General features: G+C 33.7%; 1 protein-coding gene across 12 annotated transcripts in view; it reads left to right on the top strand.

Moving 5' to 3' along the window:
- Positions 1–23,097, top strand: part of ANKS1B (ankyrin repeat and sterile alpha motif domain containing 1B) — a 281,952-nt gene that overhangs the window by 249,180 nt on the left and 9,675 nt on the right. For 2 of the 12 annotated variants that reach the window (XM_070947767.1, XM_070947773.1), the window contains 7 exons: positions 1,053–1,232; positions 7,640–7,711; positions 13,101–13,229; positions 14,727–14,802; positions 17,354–17,364; positions 17,674–17,757; positions 21,804–21,941. In XM_070947767.1, the coding sequence (XP_070803868.1) occupies positions 1,053–1,232; positions 7,640–7,711; positions 13,101–13,229; positions 14,727–14,802; positions 17,354–17,364; positions 17,674–17,757; positions 21,804–21,941 (690 nt within the window). Of the gene's footprint in view, positions 1–1,052; positions 1,233–7,636; positions 7,712–13,100; positions 13,230–14,726; positions 14,803–17,353; positions 17,365–17,673; positions 17,758–21,803; positions 21,942–23,097 lie in introns of all 12 variants that reach the window. The other 10 variants (XM_070947768.1, XM_070947772.1, XM_070947769.1 and 7 more) reach the window with 5 other exon arrangements.

Here is a 23,097-nt window from a genome sequence, read left to right as displayed (position 1 = left end):
TTGTAAATTTCTATAAGGGTGCTTCGGTTTATAGTCAACAAAACTTGCTTTGTGAGATGAGATGAGGAGGGAAAAAATGATGAAAATCACAATTTGGGCTTTTAAAAAAATCAATTTTTTGCATCTTCATAATTAGCTACTAGAATGCTGTATATAGATAGTCCTTGTCCCACATGACTTGACCTGATTTTTCAACTCTTATTATGTCACTCATTAAGTGAATAATGCAGTCCTAAACCTTGAATCACATACTCATTAAGTGAATCATGCAATCTGAATCCACTTTCCTGACTGGTTGTTTTTTTTTTTTTTTTTTGCTGGAAACAGGCAAAAAATAATGGAAAACAGCAAAAAAAAAACCTCTAGAAACCAGCCCAAAAAATCCATAAAATTCAAGTTTTACTTCATTCATTCATTCATTCATTCATTCATTTAAATGTCACCTATTGTAAAACTTTGGGTGGCTCAAACAACAGTAGAAACAAGACGAAAAAAATATGGAAATAGTAAAATCAAAATCTGCTGCTTCAGCAATCCTTGCTCAACCCATTCCTCCGCAAACCAAACCTGGGCTCCAACCTGACCCTATCCCAGTGCTTGGAGAAGAGCCAGCTCTTTTGTGAGGTGGTCTCACAAATAAACTGGCCCTATTCCAAGTAGAGCTTTAAAAGTGATAACTAGTACCCTGAATTGCATTAGGAAAGATACAAGATGACAGTATAGCTCACACAAGGGTGGTATAAGATGGACAAACCAAGGGACATTCAACACTGCTTGCACTGCCACATTCTGGACCAGTGGACCATATTCAAGGGGAGTCCCATGTAGAATATGTTACAATAGTCCAATTGGGAAGTCATTAAGCATTAACATAACTACTTAGAATTTTTTTGTGCACTGTATTAAATAGTCAGTTAAAGTCAAGTCTTCTATTTTCTTTATTTTTATTATTACTCTGATTTGTAACCTAGCCTTATTTAATATCTATGTACTGCCAAGCCATAAAACATTATTTTCTTATTTCATTAGCTGATATTTCTTATTTGATGCAGGAACCTAGTGGTAATCACACTCCTCCCCAGTTGTCTCCTTCGCTCAGCCAAAGTACTTATACTACTGGTGGTTCCCTGGATATACCACACATTATCATGCAGGGAGATGCAAGGAGAAGAAGAAATGACAGCTATTTTGACGATATTCCTCGGTCAAAACTGGAAAGACAAATGGCTCAGGTAAAGTTGGAAAATTCCAAGTTCATTAGAAATGTATTTTTAAACATCTGTTTCCCTAGCATTGTCTTTCAGAAATTGGTGTTTGATTTCTTTTTCAGCTGAATTTGCCTCTTAGTTTTTATATTTTTAATTCTTTTCAGAAAAGTACACTTTTCCTAGTGCTTTCTGTAAACTTACAGTTATTTGTACCTGAACAATCCTGGGAGATGTGAATAAAATGAATGTGTAAAATGAAAAAAAAATCTACTTGTCTTTGAATAAGAGAACTACTTTTTGTTCTTCATGATGGAAAATCTATTTCTCCTTTGTCTGAATGATACAGCTAAGCCATCTGATAATTGTTGGTCTGGAAACTAGTCAGAGGTGCACCACCGTTTTGTAGCATGGAAGGTTAATTCAGTAATTCTTATCCTCTTCCACACTATTTTACTCCACTGCCTTCCCCTCTGGTTTTGTTCTTCCTAGTGATATGAATATTTCACTGACCCATTTTGCTTTATCTTCATTCTTCTTTTCTTCCTTAAGATAGTGGTAGTTAGTGGTGATGTGTGGTGGTTATCAGCTTATCATGATGATTTATTCTGATTCAAACATATAATATACTTCACTCTTCTATGTAGATGATGTAGTTTTTTCTACCTAAGGAGAATAGAAGTAATTATAGAATATAGTATTGTCCATCTCTGTGAAATATTTTTTTAAAAAAATTTGTAGCAATAAATTTTCATGTAAGTGAAAATTTGACAAGATTTGACAAGCTGTAGAATGAACCTGTTCTTTGCTGCCTACATGACTGTGTGTCATGTAGGAATGGGTGTCACACAGTACTAATAATAGAGAGGTGGACTTCTTTCAGTTTGAGTATGCTATGGTTATCAAGAAAAGGGAAATATTTTCTCCACATAGAAAAGACTTTCACATAGTGAAATAGGCTAGTACAGCTGAAAATCACTTGGGAGATATAGTGACCATTTCTCATGAATTTCTTGTGAATAGTTGGAACAAATTGCAATCTAATTGCAGTTCAAAATTCTTGACTCTGTTGAGGTTGTGTAGGTAACCTGTGATAGCTTTTGTATTTTTTAAAAAAATCAATATTTTTTGATGGAAAATAACTTCTCAATTAGTTTTTATAATTTAAACTATTTTTAAAATAATTTAGATAAAGATTTTACAGTGGACAGGCCAACAGAAATGTAACCAGCATAAAAAATAAAAATCATCCTAAGGGAACTGCTAAGCTTTCAGAAGACATAGGTTTAATTAAGAATATTGTCCTTTGGTAAATTTGTTTCTTATATTAATTTTTTTAAAAAAGACACCTTTATTAATTAATCAGCTCTGAAAATCTATTCAGTTCTTATTGTTTGCATTTTTTGTATTTTTAGTACGCAGCTAATTTACAGCTAATTTGTAAAAATCCACCTTTACCAGTGGAAATGTTTTTTGGATAGAAATATTTTTTATAAAATTGGCATACAATAACAGAAAATTAGTATTTTAGAATTAAATTGCAGAGTGCCTCGTTATCTACACTTTTAGATAATTTGTGATGGGATTTGTTGAAGCCTTCCTAGTATATATAATAAATTATTTATATAAAATCAGTTTATTTTCTAATCTTAAACTAGATATGATTAGTCCATTAATGACAATAAAGCAAACATATAAGTATATGATCAAACAATGTTCCAGATTTCTATCTAAAGGATAGTATACTTGAGTTCCTATTTGCAAAACTGCCTTTGGATTATGTAGATTATTGTTTGGTGGTGCATAGAATGACAGAAGTCCTCTACCATGAACCATATTGTACCCATCAGAAACTATGAACACCTTAAATAGATGTGAGGTCATAGTTGAAGTCACAAAGTTTGATGGTGACTTGACCTGACATCTAATGTTTGTTCAAGTAAACTTTTCTGTGAACCTTGATTTTATTGTTTTTTATCTCTCAGTTTTCAAAAGAACAGTTTATTTTCTCCTGCTGAATTGGATTTTCTTTTAACCTTTAGTTGAAAGAACTGGAATAATCTGTCTAGAATATAAAACAGCTTTAAAAACTGCAGAGAAAGTACATTATTAAAAACGCTTACACATCAGTTAAAGAGTTTGAATATGAGAACTGCCAATGCTTTTAATAATTTATTTTTGTAATTAATCATTTTTGACAACTGAATTTCTTGCTATTTGAAGAAATATTGCTCATAAAATATATAATATATAGGATATTTTTTTAAAAAAATGGGTATTGAATATAAATGGATAGATCTGAAAGCATGTTCTGACCCAGCTCCCCACACACGACAAACCCTCTGAAGTTAACTCAAAGATTCCTTTATTAGGAGCTCCAGCAACCTCGACAAAAAGTTTCTTTCTCACCACAAGCTAACAAGTCCGTCCGGCAGGGAGATAAAGAGTTGTCTGCAGGGTGGATTTGATTTAAATAGAGTTGATTTAAATCACAATTTAAATCATGATTTAAATCACTAGTAAAAAGGCTTGATTTAAATCAACTCGATTTAAATCATAATTTTTAAAGAGCAACTATCATCTCTGCTACTCCTTTGACCCACTGTTGACTCACTGATAGTCCCAGTGTTGCAGAATATACAGCCTCATGCTACATAACTGAGATCCATTTCATGCTGAATAAACTAAATTATTTATATATCTTAAATAGAAAACTATCTTACGATAGATTTTTACCCCAAAAGTTTTTTATTAAAATAAATTCGATAAAAATAAAAAAAAAATCTGATTTAAATAAAAAAAATCTGATTTAAATAAAAAAAATCTGATTTTTTTTTTATTTTTTTAAAAAAAATCATTGATTTTTATCCACCCTGGTTGTCTGCCACATCTATTCATCTCCGCCCCCTACCTTTTATTCCCAGAGCTAGGATGGGGCTTCGTTAGCAGCGGTAGCTCTTCCTTCCCAAGGATCGGCACACAGATTTCCACTCCTCTCCTCTGCCTTCTGTGCATACACGCATCAGGCACTGGACCCAGCTGTTCCTCCTCTTCCTCATGAGCCACCTCCAGACCTGGGGGCTGTTGACTCTCCATCTGAGGGCTGACGGATGGCCCAGGCTCCGCCCCTCTCTCTCTTTCTCTGCCAGCTCCATTCCCTCTTTCCCCTCAGAGCTCTCAGGTTGCCTTGATGCTGACCCTGACACCCATGCCTTTTCCTCCTCTGATTTGGCTGCTTAAAGGACCGCCAGCCGCCAGGCCACAACAGCATAGTTCAGATTTTAAAAAGGGCTTCCTAATATTACTTAAGTTTGATATTTTTGAAACTCTGAAAAAAGCTGAACAAATCTTAGTGCTAAAACCAGGAATTAGGAAAATCTGACCAGATGTCTTAAACTTTATGGTCAGACCACTGTCATTAAAATTTATGTATCATGAAAATCACTCACTATGAAGCATATTAAGCTATATAAAAGCTATTTACATAGGCTTTCCCAAAGCAAAATCAAATTTAAAAAGTATATTGGCTATGGTCTTTTGAATTCCAAAAAGTATGTTGGCTATGGTCTTTTTAACTTTAACTATAAATACTTGGAAATCAGAATAATATTTGTATGCCGGAAAAAAAATTATACTGATACATTCTCTTGATTATTTATTCTTTAGTTTTTATAGTTCTTAGCTGATTTCTAACTCTTCTGGTTCTCTATTTACAAAATACAGCAATGCACTAACAGATTTTGAAGGAAGTTATTGTAACATATGCTTTGTCTTTTGCAGTATTTTGCACCCAAAACAATAATTTTGGAAATACTTTGACTATAAAGTGCACATTGTTATTTTTCTCTTGTTTTCCTTCTAAATTCATGAAGCTGAGTAGATCCCCTAAAGAAAGAAAATATGCATAATCTAGAGATTCGTTTTTAGAGGAGATATCTGGGTCAAAACAGAGAGGCTATGCATAAGTATTTACGGAGTCTATTGTTATCAAAATAACAGCTGTGGAATGCTCAAAATGGATGAAGTATCCACAACATGGGAGGGTGTCAGATTCTGACATACCAGGCTACAATCTCAGTCAAATGTGTATATTCAAACTCTCTGAAACTCTCTCATCCTGAGGCAAAAGGATGAAAATTATGCTTTACTCAACACAGGATACACCCTGTCCTTCTCTCCAATTTTAATTGTGTTTATAAAACAGGCATGTAAAATGTTTTCACATATTTTACATATTTTCATTTGGGACTCCTTCTGTGCTGTTGCCCTGAATATGGTAGATAATACAATTCATTTTTGGCACTTGTATGCAAAGCTAGCTTGGGTGCTTCTTTAATATAGTTTTCCTTACCAATAGAAATAGCAAGTCTTAAACCCTTTTTCATCCATAGTTTAGTTTTTCTTATACAAAATTCTCATATCTAGTAATTGAAACATTACAAGACAGAAAACTAATTAAGGAGTAAAATAAACCCCTGGGCATGACAGTTGTCAGACTAAATTATTATCAGAATCCTACTAGATCTTCTTTTAGAACATTTCAGATCTCTTTAATTTTTATTTTAATTTTTTTTTTTTTTTTTGGAAAAAAGGATCTAATAATGCTAAAAGTAGTAAACAGCTATCTGAAAGGCAATTAGATTTTTTATTAGAAGTATAATCTGAGCTAGGAAAAATGCCTTTTTTGTTATGATCTAGATACCGGGTCTCCATGCTGCCTTTGTTCCCCACAACTGGCTATGAATATTGAAATTGGACTGTTAGGGTATTTGCACTGAAAATTTTTGTGTTTCAAACACTGAGAAACTATGTTATTCCACAAGCCATCAGTCCTTCTAAAGCAATATCCCTTGCACATTATAAAGTGCAAATTTAGGCCATGCTTTCGGCAGACTCCTTGAGGAGAACTGCTGAATCTGGTATGTTTATCTATTTTTGTCCTCAGGCTTTTTGCTGCCTTGTTATTTTTTTCCCCCTATCCAGAAGGCCTCTAGCCTGTTGCAATCTTTGCCCAGATTAAAATCCAGGTAACACTTGATACCCTTGCTACATCTTTCATTTTCAAATCTTATCGAAGAAGCAACCACTTCATAATCTTACAAAATTACACATAATGCAATACTTAATTGCCAATTATCCGATATGTGTAACTGGTAAATGGTTTGGACTGTTTGTTGCCAAAGTATCTGTTTTGTTGAATAATAATAATTGCTTGATTGTGATACAAATTCTTAGCATTGAACTGTAGGATTCTTTCTGGGCAGTTCAGAGAAAGTTAGTCTCTAACACCCTCAGAATGTTATTAATGATGTAATTTATTAGTGAAAGAAGCTCTGATTTCAAAGACGAAAATGCATTTGAAGTGAGATTTTCTCACAGGAAGCTGCGTCTGTTTGAAATCCAGTCTTTATTTAGATACCAGTATTACATTTGCGCTCTTTGTCTTAACTGCTGGCTGTGCTTTGTATACTGTGGTTAAGCTATTGATGTATTAATTGCTACCTACTTCCAAAGAATGCAGTTGCATTTCTCATCTGTTTAAGGCCTTTCATTGTTGTCCACTCAGGAGACTGCAGGTAGCTACTATATTAGGTGCTTTAGTTGCTTGGCTACTATGAACTATTATCTTGGAGTCACTTGTGGTCTCCAAATAAGGAAAAATACATCAGGAGTTACTGTCTGATGATAGAAAACTGATTTTCTGTTCTTTTTGACACAGTTGCTGCACTGGGATCTTTCCTGACTGGCTGTAATTATACTTCCAACAAATTGTAGCATTTGAACTGCTATTTTACAACTATGAGTGCAGTTTTTACTGCTAATTATTGCAGCAAATAAAGTGTGGTGATCTATTCCAAAGAGTTGTCCTCCCTTTTGGTGACTTACCCATTAAAACAGCTGAAGTTTTGCTTGTACTGCAGTTAATATCCCAAATGTTAATGCCTTTTGCTCAGCAGTGACATTTGTTTGATAATTTATTTGATTGTTTAAGGTCCTTCCTTCCTTCCTTCCTTCCTTCCTTCCTTCCTTCCTTCCTTCCTTCCTTCCTTCCTTCCTTCCTTCCTTTCTTTCTTTCTCTCTCACACCCACCCACTATATTGGAACTGCTCAGCTACGGAATAAAATTAAAGACTGGAGTGTGACAGGAAAACTGGATTTCTCTACTGTGAAAGCTTTAATCCATAATCAGGGAATAATTTCATTGTTCTGAACTGGATTATGCTGTGTTTTATTGTTCTGTAATGGTTTTATCAGCAATTACATTAAAAAGAGTATTGACAGCTCCAATAAATTAATAGTTCTTTTTAAAAAATTTTGCAGTTACATTTTATGCTCTGTGCAATGTTTTAATTCTTCTTTTGTTTAAGGGATTATTATTATTATTATTATTATTATTTATAAGATGAGATACAGTTTTCTATTTATATCAGCAGTCGTCTGTCTGTGAAATATGGACCAACCAGAATGCAGGATATCCTTACTCAGCAGTTCATCAGGTTCATAATGTAAGATATGTCAATAAATGGTTTTGTTGTCACTGCATTGCTGTTCATTGTGCTGTTTTGGTGTTGATATAGGTGCGTTGCTTTTTGGAATTCAAGAGGCAGTGTGTATTTCTAGTAATTTCCAGGATTCTGTTTGTTATGTATTTGTTTTTCATAATGTGCAATTAACATGTTTGAAAGAGGAGGGTGAACCTGAATACTAGTTTTTAGTGCTGCAGTGTGCAATGTCTGATTTTTTTCAATTCCTTTATTTGTATTTCAGTTTTTGTTTCAGGTGGGGCTGTCTTTGTTCATCTTTAAAGTCAATAGGTGTAAACTACATACATTTTGCAATTTGGCAGTATTATGTGTCTTTGTGGTTTACTACCCAGAATAGTCCTCTTTCTAGTCTGTCAAGACTTTTTCTCCAAATGTCAACAATAGTTAACACAGTGTACTTCGTAGATAGTGTCTTCTAGTACATACTGGTATTGGTCCCTGTTACCCATCTTAAAATTTCCTGATTTATATGCAAAGTAGATAGTACTGGATCTCCTGGTCATATTCATAATACATACTTTTTCCAATGGAAATACTCATATTAGTATAATGAAACAAAACATGGAAATAACTTCCTTATTATAACAAAAATAGGAGGAAAATTATCATGTAAATATCTGTCCATTTTTACAGCATGGTACATTACTTCTCATTTAACACTATCAATTTTGACTGTTCTTAATATGACATAATAAAAATTTATTATATAATATTTATTAATGCAAAAAATTAAAGATGACTTGTTTACTACAGATAGTCCTCAACTTACAACAGTTCATTTAGTGACCGTTCGAAGTAACAACAGCACTGAAAAAAGTGACTTAAGACTATTTTTCTACTTACCACTCTTGCAATATCCCCATGGTCACAGGATAAAAATTCAGACACTTGCCAGTTGATTCATATTTATGACAATTGCAGTGTTCTGGCATCATGTGATCGCCTTTTGTGAACTTTTGATCAGTAAAATCAATGGGGAAGCCAGATTCACTTAACAACTGTGTTAATAACATAATAACAATAGTGATTCACTTAACAACTTTGGCAAGAAAGGTCATAAAATGGTACAAAATTCACTGAACAACTGTCTCACTTAGCCATAGAAATTTTGGGCTCAACTATGGTCTTAACATCAAGAACTACCTGTACTATAATTGAAAAGAAAGGGGGAATGCTATCGGAATCAATTCCTACATTTGTCCCAATAAAGAATTAGGTTGGAGAAAGAAAGACCAGAAAGTAAAACAGATCAGTATCTTATTTTTTTACTAGGTCAAGGCATGAAGTAGGGGGCATCCATATTTTATTTTCTTTCTACTTGAAAGGAAAATGGGAATGTCAATGGTTGAGCTATAGTACAGAGCTATAGTAGAGAAACAAGAGATTCTACATCTAATTGATAAATGACATCCCAACAGATCAGGGTTTCTAACACAATTCAGGTGGAACAACATAATTAGGAGTAAGCAGTGTGTAGTTTTTTCCTGGATAGCCAAGGAATTTTTAATATCATAATTAATTCTTATCCTGTTAGTGGTACCTCCTTCTCCTAAAGCATAATCATTTTTCAAATACATATCAGCATTGGGAAGAGCTGCTAAATAAATGTAGGTTTAAAATTAATTTGAATTATGATATTTTTTGATATCAATATAAAATGGTAACATCCTCCCCCCTGCTAATCCTCCTCCCTCCTCCCCATCTTTTAGTTATGGCTGATAATTTGGATTTTTATAGATTTTTATAGTATTTTATACTTATTGTATGAATGTTTTTGTATTGTTTTATTTTTTTTTAACATTGTAAGCTGCCCAGAGTCACCTACTGGTGAGATGGGCAGCAAACAAATTTAATAAATAAATAAATCTAAAAATGTAACATTTTAATAAGGCTGTGTAGACTTTCCATATCCATTGTATATACTGGATTTCTTTTACTTTGCTATATTGTCACTTTCTAGTTCTTGAAGTGGAAACAATATGAATATTTTTCTTATAATATCTGAATAATAATGCTTCCCCTTGTATCTGCTTGTAGTTATGCAGCTTATCTACAATAAAAAACTAGGTCGTGGCTATACAGCTGGCTATAACTGAACAAGGAAAAGTTCAGTGAAAAAGAGAATCATTATTTCATTGGTCTCTGGGCTTCCTGTCTTGATCTGTGGTTGACTCAGGGAGAACTACAGTAGAGAGAGAAATCTTTCCATCTTTGCCTTTGGCTTTTAAAAACTATTTTGTGGATCAAACCTTTAAAACAAGTGCTACCTTGAATGTAGCCTTGACAAGCTATTCCAGTAAAAGCAAAATCAAAAACCTCTGAAAGCAGTTATATTTCTTTGAGTGAAATTAATAAAATTACTTCAGTAAATGGACAATACAATTGCATCTTTTATGCTTGTTGATAATATTAAATTGCCATTTCTGTAAACAGTTCTAATTACTGAAGTATATAAATGTGTGTGAAAAATTCCAAACTCAAATAATTCTAATGGGTGGATTAAATTTATTTATTTATTTGATTTGCTTGCCGCTCATCTCACCTTGTATGCTTAATTATCTTAAGCATAGTTTGGTTTCTCATAGTCTTTCTGACATAAATAAGATGTAATGCATCTTGCATCTCTTAATTAAGAGTTGGACTTGGTGGTGTTAACCAGATTTCCAAATCAGATCTTCCAGTCTTCAGGGTCTGTCATCAGTGTGTATTACTGTACTGGCCAACTAGTGAAATGGCAATCATTTTCAAGAAATGTTCTCAGTGTATGAGTGGCAGGTAGCATGGCCGATCAAATACTACCTTTCTAGATACATGACCAACAATATACTGGATCAGAGATGGTCTCACTTCACTTAGTCTCCAATATTTTCTTTTGTCATCCTACTTCAAGGACAGAGTTTGAATTTTCAGCTGTCTGCTGATTATGTACTCTGTTCTCAAACAATTAAAATGTTCATGGCTTCTGCTATGTAAATTAGATAGCCAACATTTGGCATATCATTTTTACAGTGCATGCTGATAATGTAAAAGATACACCTGAGGTAGAGATAGAGAAGTCAAAGAAGAAGGGACAACCTTAGTAGCAGAAATGGAATCATGTAATGGGAGAGTGGGGTTAGGAGATAAGAAATGAAAAATAACAAAAAGGAAAGAGGACATATAAGATAGAGGAGAATATAGTACAATTCCCCAGGCTGGCTGGGAAATTCTGGCAATTGAACACACATTTTAAAGTTGCTAAGTTTGAGAAACAGACATAAAGTGGCATAATACAGCTAAAATAATTAAGGTGGCATTCCCTAGAACACTTTTGCCCAAATCCTATAAACCTTTTTTATAGTAGCACTAATATACATGTGGGAAATGATTTGTATTAAAGGTAAATAAGTTTCAAAATGGATAATTCTAATGAGTGGAATCCAGATTTAGGCAAACAAAACAGGTTTTGTAGAAGTAGCTTTACATCTCTCCTCTTCTCACAGCAGGCCTTCTAAGACCATAAACTACTACTTAGACATTTTGGTAGCTATGCTGAATAGAAAGCCTGGAATGACACAGATCCATACAAATTGAGGAGATTTTCCCTCAGGGAATCAGAGTTCCAGTCATAAATGTTCCCATCTTATTTGGTGAAAGGGGAAGGTAGAGAAAACTGCTTTTGCAAAATCAGTTGTATGGGTTTAACATTTGATTCAGTCTAGAATTAATTGCCATTATTAATACTGAATACTATTAATATTTGTTACAAATGCATTACTCTGCATATATTTGCTATATTGCACAAGAAATGCTGGCAGTGCCCAGCATTAAGAATGATAAAGAGAAAAATGCATCTGCTCCAAGGATGGAGCGACTTATTCACTACTGCTTTATTAGTCGCTTTTCTTATTAAAAAACAAACAAACTCCTTTCATTTGGAAAAATGCAAATGTTGAAATAGCTATTCAAGATATTTTAAAAGCACTTTTAAGAAAAGAAGATGAATTGCAGCCTTCAACTAAAATACAGCAATGTTGGCACAAAGCTGTTTCTGTTTGCTTCAGTTTCTGTAGTCTTGCTTCAGTTTCCACCAAACAAGAACATTTTGGTGCCTTCAACTTTATTTTGTGCTTGTCACTGTAGATCTGTAAAAACTTCTGTCTTTGTCTTTAATGTGGCTCATAAATGTGAGAGATACATATATGTATATATGTATATAATGTTTATTATGTTTGCTTTGTCCTGACTTGAGAAATCAAAGCACACTTTCTTGTGACCAGAATTCTTAGTAAAAAATATGCGTTTCTGTTGCTTTTGCTAATGTGTTATGTTTTCAAGTTTAAAAATGATTAATAAAATGTTAATGATTAGTTGCCATTTCTGTCCATCCAAGAACAGTTCAGCAGGAACAAAGAACTTAAAAATGGACTAAGAAATTATTTTTAGCATTTAATTTAATGTGTTGTTTTAGTAAGTGCCTTTTAAGTGTAATTGTTGTGTGAATTAAAAGAAAACCCTGTAGATTTGCTCCAAAATTAATTCCATTTTATTCAGTGAGGCTTACTCCTAAGAAAATTATACTAAAATGTTTATTTATTTCCTTCTGTAAGAATATTAATTTTGTAATGCTTAGCAATTTTACTTACTTTTATCCCGCTGGGGTTTTACAAAATTTACTTTTAAATACTTATAGGGTGGTGCAATACTACAGTACTAATAGGTTTTCTTAGGAGTAAGTCCCACTGGACAAAATAGGATTTTCTTTTCCATGAACCAAGCCTAGTTGTAGTGAACATTGTAGGTGTTTACTTTCAGGTACTTTGTTTAATTGAATTTCCCATTTTGAGCCAAGTATCTGAAACTGTCTTTAGTTTCTCCTGTAATTATTATTATGTCAATAATCCCCCCCACTTCCATTCAATCCTGTCCGGTTCTCTGAGACTGCCTGGACAGGTCAATTTTATTAGCAAGGTTTTTCAGAAGTGGTTTGCCATTGCCTCTTTCCTAGGGCTGAGAGGAAGTGAGTAACTCAAGGTCTCCCAGCTGGCTTTGTGCCTAGGGCGGAACCTGAACTCACAGTCTCCACAGTTTCTAAACTTGTCTTAATGTCAGTAATAATTTCCTTTAAATAATGCTAAAGTATTTTGGACATTACCTGCTGTTTGCCAGAAAATTCAGATGAAACATAGTATTGTAATATGAAATGTCCCCATAGCATTAGTGAATTAGTTTATTAGTTTATGACACATGCAGTAAATAATATTCAATTTCAGAATCAGTTAATAAAAACTGATTACAAATGCAGAAAAGCATAATTACCAGCTAACCTTCCTATAGCTTACTTTGTTTTGGAAATGTGTCTTATTTTCAGACTGGAGACTGGGGTGAACCATCGATTACATTGAGGCCTCCTAATGAAGCTACAGGATCAACACCAGTACAATACTGGCAGCATCATCCAGAGAAACTCATTTTCCAGTCATGTGATTACAAAGCATTTGTAAGTTAATCAAACAGAATGTGTCCATTCAAACAGCTGAAAATCGCTCAACTTAGGGGAGGCAATTGGATTGTCAACAAGGTGGCTAATTAGTTTCTCTCCCTAATATAAACTGTAGCAGTGACTAGGTACAGGTAGTCCTCGCATTATAACCATTTGTTTAGTGATCATTTAATGCTTTAGTGGCAATGAAAAAAGTGACATGACCTTTTTTCACAGTTAAACCACTGCAGCATCTCTGTGGTCGCTTGATCAGAATTTGGACCAATAGCAATTATCATATATTTATGATGGTTGCAATGTCCCAGGATCATGTGATCACGTTTTGCAATCTTCTGACTAGTAAAGAAAATGGGGAAGCCAGATTCTGCTTAACAACCATATTACTAACTTAACAACTGCAATGATTCACTTTAACAACTGTGGCAAGAAAGGTCATAAAAGAGGCAAAACTCACTTAAGAACTGTCTTGCTTAGCAATAAAAGATTTGGGCTTAATTGTGGTTTTAAGTCAAAGACTACCTGTATTGCTTGTATGATTAGAATGATTTCAACAAGAATTTCCATATTATGAACATTCAAAGTTCTAGAATTATAAAGTTCTAAAAGTATATGTTTGGGGGAGAGATGGTGGGAAGTGTGTATTATTTATTTATTTAGCAAATTTACATATCTGCTTTTCTCACAAAAGTGACTGGGTAATATACAACAAAACAGTTAAAAACAAATATAAACAACTATAAAAAATTAAACATAAAAATCAAGATTGATGGAAAATAGACACATTCTAAGCACAATTCAAGCATTCTGCAAGTTCCCTGCTCCCATGATTGCTGGAAAAACATGTTTAAAAGACTTTATGGAAAGCTGGTAGGGATGGGGCTAACCTCACCTGGGGATTACTGTATGCACCGACATGACTGAAAAGGATATTTTGGGGTTGGTTAACTAGCCAAATCAAAGTGAAGGAGTAGCTATGCAGGGAAAGAGAACAAAAGTAGGGAACAAAACTAGTTGAAGATGAGGCAAGGGAAAGGGCCAGGGGAGAGAAAGACATCTTGCTCATATATTACAAAAAAGTTGAAATTTACCATTTCAGATCCATTTACCAATTTGGTAGTTCGGAATATTTGGAGAACATCATGATTATGACCAACATGAGCTGCAGTGGTGCAATGGTTATAATGCAGTACTGCAGGCTACTTCTGCTGACTACCGCCTACCTGCAATTTGGCAGTTCAAATCTCACTAGGCTCAAGGTTGATTCAGCCTTCCATCCTTTCGAAGTTGGTAAAATGAGTACCCAAATTGTTGGGGGAAATATGCTGACTCTGTAAACCTCTTAGAGAGGGCTATAAAGCACTGTAAAGTGGTATATAAGTCTAAGTGCTATTGCTATTATTCAGTACAAAAAATGGAATAGCAAATTTGCATCAAAACTTAAATTATTTACACTGTTCTTAACTAAAGAGAAAAAATATTTGTGTATCCTTTAAGTATTTAGGTTCTATGCTGGTAAAAGAATTAAGAGGTACAGAATCTACACAAGATGCCTGTGCAAAGATGAGGGTGAGTAAACCATTACTTTTCCAAATGATTACAGGAGACAAATCTATAATTTGAAAAGATATCATCATCATCATCTTCATCATCATCATCATCCTTACTACTACTACTACCAAATCTACATCCCACCTTTAGTTTGTACAATTCCCATTGATGTAAATAATGATTATTGTGATTATTTTATACAGAGAGATAATGATGCCATATCCCCCTATTTTCCCCATAACAATATCCTGTGAAATGAGTTGGGCTGAGAAACAGTGACTGGCCCAAAGTTAGCTAGGTAGCTTTCATCCATATGGGAAGACTAGAACTTATTATCTGCTAGTTTCTAGCTCAGTACTTTAACAACTACATCAGTAGCTGTTAAAGTACTCTCATGCTTAGGCTTCACTTAATTAATTTTTTTCAGATTAAACAAGATGTGCTAAATACCAAAGTAGCTACCATGGTGATATCAAAGCCACCATGTCCATTTTACCCATCTAGGTTGGCAACACTGGCATTGGAGATAAGGATGGGTAGTTAGGCTGTAGATGAATGGTGATGGGTAGTTTAGTTCAGGTGCTAAAATGATGACAGAAACATTTAAATGAACTATGAGTCTCTATCTAGTCTGTGATCATTCAGATAACATAAACCGGTGACTCATCTCAGCATAAGCTGCTGAACGTTTACTCCAAATGAGCTGCTGCCTGAGAGAGAACTACCATACAGGATGGTGGGAAGATAATTTCTAATAGTATTAAGCATGAATGAGATATGTGAGGAAAGTTCAGCAAGAGGAAATTACCTTAAGAACTCAACCTTGAGAGCTGGGATATCATCATTTCAAGAGTACATCCTTTCACTGAGGATGCTGATTGATAGGCTGTTTCATTATCTCATCTTCCTTGAGTAATGCAGAATTGAATGTTTTATTATCCAACTCAACATGCCAATGAACATGATCTTCTTTTCCTTTTAATAATGCACCAAACATATTATCCCAAGAGAAGTCTGACCTGCTTAGTTCCACCAAAGAGAATCTTGTATTTGAAGCACTGGCTTCTGGACATGTAAGCTTTTCCTCTTGGATAAACTTACTCATTTTTCCAATATCTGATTCACTTCCACAGCCAGGAGCTTTTCTATCAGGGGAAATTGTAATTACTAATGATGTTTTCCTTCAGCCTTTGCTCTTACATGCTGGTAAGCATGAATGCTTGCAAATCATTTAAGAGTTTCAACCAATGATTCAAGAATGAAGTTAGGGTCGGTTATGTTAGCTGAGGTTGCTGGAGTTCTGTTTCAGAAGTATCTGGGATGAGATAAGTAGTTGTGCTTGTATATTAACATCATTTTCTTGACCTGATGAATGATTGTTTACTCATTTTTAGATAGTTATTTTGCAATGCCTTAATTAGGTAAATTATAAATATTTTAAACAAAAAACAAAATTTACTTTCATCTATAGAAATTCTTATATAATCCATCTATATAAAACTATCTATAATGCTCTCCCTATAGATTTCTGTGATTCTTCATTGTTTTGTATAAAAGGATCAGTAATAATATTTTGTATTGTACTCCATTAAATATGTAACCTAGAAAGCTGACCAGGAGTCATGGAATGTTTTAGACCAGGGGTGCCAAACATGCGCCATTACGTTGTCATGACATGATGTATCACGACTTTTTCTCCTGTTGCTAAACCGAGGTGGGCGTGGCCAGCACATGACACATCTAGCCTGTGGGGCATGAATTTGACAGCCCTGTTTTAGACTAATTTTCTTTCATGGGTGAAGTCCATCCAGAGATAGTGAAGCCTATCCTTGAAGATCATTCCTGAATGGTGGTGCTGTGAAAATGATCTTTTTTAACAGTAAAAGTGACACAAAGCATAAATCTGAAATGCCCCTCTTTTCGTCAGGTATATCATTGTTTTATAATAATAGGAAAAGACTGATATAAATGATAATGGAGAACCCTCCCAACACCTGTCAGACTTTACACCAAAAGGCTTCTTTCTTAGAAATTTCACTATCAGGTGCTTATTCTGCTAAAATAAATATATTTAAAGGCATGAATAACAGAGTTGGAAGGGACCTTGGAGGTCTAGTCCAATCCCTTGCTCAAGCAGGAAATCCTATACCATTTCAGACAAATGGTTGTCTGAATCTCTTCTTAAATGCTTTTTATTTATCATACATTTATCATAAATTGTTAAATGGCAAATAATTGCATTTTGCCAGATGTCCCAGCAAAAAATTAATTTCAAAATAGTAAACTTTGCAGATCTAGAAATCAAACATTTTAATGTAAGCACAAAATAGAATATGTTGATTCAATAATAACTCTTACTTTCTTGTTCAAATATTCTTGCTGTTAACAGCTGTTAACAGAATTAGGGCAAATACATTCAGTTGTGTATTATCTTCTTGCATGAAAGGAGACATCCTCCATGCACACTTTTAAATAAATTAAAAGTAAAATAATTTTTTTCCTCTAGCATCTGGTGGGTATACTTCGACTATTTTCGTATAGCTACAACAGATCATAGGTGTGCAGTGCTTCAGATGCACAGAAAGCAAGTGCTTTGAATGAACAGAAGTTCAAAAGTAGTACTTGTTTACAGTTCCTGAAAGCAGCCACGCCTTTTGGAGGGAATTGTATGGCTGCCTTTCACATCTGCCCCATAATCACAACAAAAGGCAGATTTGGTTTTGTTTGTTGCAGATAGCTACCACAATACTTGTCTATTTGCTCTGAAACATTTTCTGTCTTTTGAATGAAGCACTGCACAACCATAGCAGGTAATGTATTATTTATCTTGACGAGAAGAAATGAAATAACAGAGTTCCCCAATCATTTTTACATTTGTTTTTAATTTCAGAAGTCTACCGAACAAATGAAGAAAGTTCCTACTATTGTTCTATCTGTCTCCTACAAAGGAGTAAAATTTATTGATGCAACAAATAAGGTAGATATCATTTCTTATTTCATTTTAAGTAGTTGCAAATAGCTGCTCTCCATGCCTTTCAACAGCAAATGATTCTCATTACATTTTGAAAATGATCAAGTTTATTCTAGGTGAAGCTTTGATAAGCTATGATGCTTTCATCAGATGCATGAAATCATAGCCTGAGTTACAAAGATACTGTTATATCAATATTAATGAGAGAATGTGTTCTCTCATAGGCAGTGAATTTTGTATTAAAGGTAGAATAATGTAAGTATTTGTGTCATTCAATACAAAATCAAAATCAAAATGGTCAGGACAAATCCAGAATTACTTTCTGTCACTGACAATTCCTTGCTAGTATATTTTTCAAATCTACCAACAATCATTGTGCACGACAGTACATTCTATCATAGGACTTTAGTAGAGGACTTTTTTTAAAGAGAAACTATCTAACTTAAATGCGCGCGTGCGCGCACACACACACACACACACCCCAATGCAGCCAAAACTACAGATACCCCTCCACTTTCCCAAAGAATCCCAATTAGCCATGAAATAAGTTGAAATGGACATAAGTAAATGGCAATCAGCCATGCTTTATTTCATAGTCCAAACACTTTGCTTTTCATGTATGTTTGAACATACTATAGAACAATTGAAAATGGTCAGTACCAATAATTATGTCTACGCCCTTTTCATTTGTTTTATTTTTGTTTTGTTTATATTCCCCTTTGTGATGTAGCTGTCTAATTAAAATCACAGGTTAAACTTTTCATTGTTATAAGAATGTCTAAGCTATCAGACATAAGCAAAGATATTCATATTTAGTTAACAAACTATATTGATGATTTTTGTCATGTTTTAACCTCAAACGATAATGGTCTATTCACAAGTTGACTAATGTTGCAGCAGTTTGGCTTAAGATAAACATTTGGCTTTGTCCATTTTATGTATATTTGATCAGTGAATATTGTCTCATCCAAGTGATAATTTTACTGTCCAATACTATTTCTTTTTTAATACATACTATCCGGGCCAGCTTCAAAATAAGATGCATAAGGTATTGAAATTTCATGAACCTGCTTGTGTCTATGTCTGTTTCCTTGAAATAATCACAATTTTTATATACATTTCCAACTTAAGTACAAATGGAGCTTATTGCAGCTCTTTAATTATTTCTTTCCTTTCATAATTGAATATTTTATATTACCTTGAGGAAAATAAGATTTTTTTAGGAGTCTTCATTGTAATTTCAAAGAAGGCAAATCATCTATTCTTTTAAAATTCATGATGCCTCTGGGAATCACCTGAGAAACAGGGAAGAGTGGCATGATTATAGCAGTAATCCAATAGATATACAGAAGGAAGGATAAATGGCTAGGTGCACAGCCATTTGGTCCACAGTTCATTGCAGACTGGTGTACTGTATATTTTCTTTTAACATGGCTTTGATTGCATTTTCCACTTTATGTTCTTTTATGATCAAACTGGCATTAAAAACTAGCCATTGCACTCCAAAGGCCCTCCAGAATAGCAGAAACTATTGGGGAATGGCAGTCCCTAAGAATTCATATAGCTCATACATAGGTGTAGGCCAGCACCTTAAATTCCATTTGAAACTAAGCACGTGTATTGCTCTGTTGCAACATTAGACACAAAGATGATTAACTATGGGGCGTTAATGAAAGGACAATGATTTTCTCTGCTTTTTAGTAAAAGTAGACTGCATATTTTATTCATTTATTTAACTAGCTTTGGTTCTCTTTATTGAAGTTTCTTATAATATAAAGTACATGAAAATGAAAATAAAGATTAAACAACAGGAGAAAAGGGAGAGGCAGAATAAAAAGAAAAGAAAAAAAGAGAAAAAAGAGACTCCTGACTTTTCCCAGTACAATAAAATGCTTACTATATTTACGGCCTCCATGTTTTGTTATTACAAACCATTTCTATACTACACAATTATTCAATCTTCAAATTTAAGTCTATTTTTTTTTCTGTTTTGAGCATAAAAACTTGAGTCAATTTCCCCAAGTTCCTGAGAATCAAAGCAAATTGGGAAATTGCCTCTTAACTTGCTTTGGTTCTAAAGAGCGCTAGGTAGCATATAACAGTAAAAACAAAAGGAAAAGGAAAAAAAAGGACTACATTTACAGTTCTAAATCATAGTTTAGTTAATTTTACTTTTATTGAATCAAAACTAGATTTATGAGTTCCATGCTTTTAGGGGGAAGAGAGGGGATTTGAACTAAAGAATTCAAATTTTAACAGATCTTTCAGTGAAATAGAACTAAGTTGGAAATGTACATTAAACATGACAAAGCTTATTAAGCTATTCCAGTTTCTGGTTTTGGCACAAATACTTCTAATTCCCTTCTGAGAATATTGAAGACTTTTTCTTAACAGTATTGCTATTTTAGGCAAAAATTATGGTTACATTTGCAGAAATATATTATATTCAGTGTAAACATAATAGCAATCCATAGTGTTTTAATCCAACAGTTTTGAAAGTAGCAATAGAAGGAATAAAAAAACCCTGAAATACTGTTTTGCCAACATAGCATAGAATTAAGTAATTTTAATTAAAATGTTAGTTTAAAGAATTTTAAAATTAAAGCTTATTAATGTGATTGTGATTTTTTTGTAGGCAAAATATATGTAGAATAATAGTTACTTAGCTTTAATGAAATAAGTGCATATTTTTATGAAAAATACTCATAAAATGGATATAATAAAGGTGTGTGTGTATATATATATATATATATATATATATATATATATATATATATATATATATATATATATATATAGTTTCTGGGCCTTTTTTCTGCTGACAAACTGACAAAAAAAAAAAAAAAGATACATTGTACCTTTACAGGAAGGATATCTGAGAAGTGGGTGTGGCTCACTGACGACGCCTTAAAAGGCAGAAATAGCTATCTGAGTCTCCCAGAGAGCAACACAGAGTTGCAGTTTGTCAGCAGAAAAAAGGCCCAGAAACTTGTGAATGAGATTTCACAGAACCTAGGGCTGTAGAACAACTAAGTTTACGTAGGTAAAACCTGGCTAGAAAGAATATGCACATAAAAGCCTACGAAAAAGAATATATATATATATATATATATATATATATATATATATATATATATATATATATATATATATATATATATATATTAATATTAATAAAACTGGAGTGCTTATGCAGATCCTTTGATGCCAGATTCAGTTTTATTTATATTGGTTTATATTTTCTAATGCATGTTGCAAATCATCAAGAGTCCTATTGGATTGAGGTGGTATATAAATTTCATGAATAAAGTAATAAAATAAATAACTATTTATGTTACAGTAATCTGGATAGTATCACTAAGTTTATATGGTTCAGTAAATTGTCTTCACACTCCTGTTAAATATGTATGTCTGGCACCATAAATTAACTTCTATAGCATTTTATATATTCCATTTACTGATTCCTAAATTTAAAAAAGAAAGTCTAAAGAAAGATTTTGTATCATTTACTCTGATAACAGAATATATTTATGAACTAATACATTTTGACTTTTATCTAATAGAGGAATTAAATATTAATCACTAAATTGGTACATGAATTCTATTTGCATATTAACAACTAGTAACATCTGTAATATAATGCTGTTTTTTCTTGTACCATCAGTAATCAGTAATTATCTACCACATCCTTTCTATTGTCAGTATCATTAGAACAGGTTAAAACTTCATGTTCAGTAACTAATATGCAAAGAAAACCTTTTTTAATAGATATTTCTACAATATCTTACTATTTTTAAAGATATTTTAATTTTCAATATCAGTTGAGAGAGGAATAATGATTTAATGAATTCAGCTATAAAATTAAATGTTTAGAATCACAGAACACCAAAGGAAACAACACATTTTGCTTATTGCTGAATTTAAATACAGCTACATCGCTTGCTTATCATTTTATTTGTATTAGCAACAATGTAAAACCTAAGTATTATAAAATATTGGGAACCAGATTGGATCATTAAATATATACAATTATTTCTTTTCTTTACATTTAGAATATTATTGCTGAACATGAGATTCGTAACATTTCTTGTGCCGCACAAGACCCCGAAGACCTCTCAACATTTGCTTATATTACAAAAGATTTGAAGACAAATCACCATTACTGTCATGTGTTCACAGCCTTTGATGTGGTTGGTCTATAATTTTTTTTCTATGTAATAGCTAACAAACCATGACATTTCCTGTATAATTTCAGTTATGAAGAAGGTTGCTGTAGAACAGTTCTGGTACCGATGAGTAAATTGCATAATAACCACTATTTAAAATTTAATATAAATGATTCATATCATTGTGATGTTACAACTAAGTGCTTTTTAAAAAAGTAATATATTGCAACTATCCCATGAAAGCAAGAGGCTAATAAAAAGTTAGGGAGTTTAAACACCTACATTTTCAAATGACCATCTAGATGCTCATGAAAGTTCAAAGTACGAAGTGAACATAATATTTTCCCAATAACTAATGTTGTATAAAGCATACTGCTTCTGATATTAGAAATAACATTCAATCAACATCTAGTGAGCCATATGCACCATTAATCTCCCTTGAAGCAAATGCAGACATTGCTATATATTGGGACAGCAGATTCCATAGCAGACTGAGGTATTTTGTCATGAATCATGCAGCAAAATGTGTACACATCTGCAATTACAGTCCTGTGCACCTAGAGCAGAGATGCCAAACTCAATTTCATTGAGGGCCGCATCAGGGTTGTGTTTGATCTCGAGGGGCTGGGGGAGCATGGCCAGCTCAATGTCACTTGAGTCAGGTGCACCTTGGTGGCCCAAGCATTCTGCCAGTGAAAATGGAGCTGGAGAGGGCTGTGTGTGGCCTTCCAAAGCTCTGATTTTGCTGACAGAGGCACAATGGGCTGGCCCTTCGCTGTTTCCAGGGCGGCCCCGCAGGCCAGATCTAAGCACCCCACAGACTGGATCCAACCTGCGGGCCTTGAGTTTGACTCTCCCTGACCTAGAGGGTCAGACAACAGAGAAAAGGCCTTAAAACCATTGCACTGAGTCCTTTATAATATATGGAACTTGTTATTCCTTTGAGGTAGTCCAAAGAAGAAGCACTACCTGGACTATCAGCATTATCTTTATTGTAAGGTAACAACAAACAAAAACTTGCAAGTCTGAAAGCATTTCTCCCTTTGTCTCTTTTTAATCTCTGGAAAACTAGGGAGGACCCCTTTTGAAATGCTACCCTGATTTTCCTTCAGTTACCGACTGAGCTGTCTCTAATCAGACTGTTGCCTAGGCTATGGGTTTTCCTCCTGTCTCCCAAGGT

This window comes from Pituophis catenifer, unplaced genomic scaffold, assembly GCF_029215685.1.
Source record: "Pituophis catenifer annectens isolate HBS135680 unplaced genomic scaffold, rPitCat1.0.hap2 SCAF_7, whole genome shotgun sequence".
In the NCBI taxonomy this organism is placed as follows: Eukaryota; Metazoa; Chordata; class Lepidosauria; order Squamata; family Colubridae; genus Pituophis; species Pituophis catenifer.
Note: the sequence above shows the minus strand (reverse complement) of the source record. Positions and strands in the feature narration are given on the sequence as shown.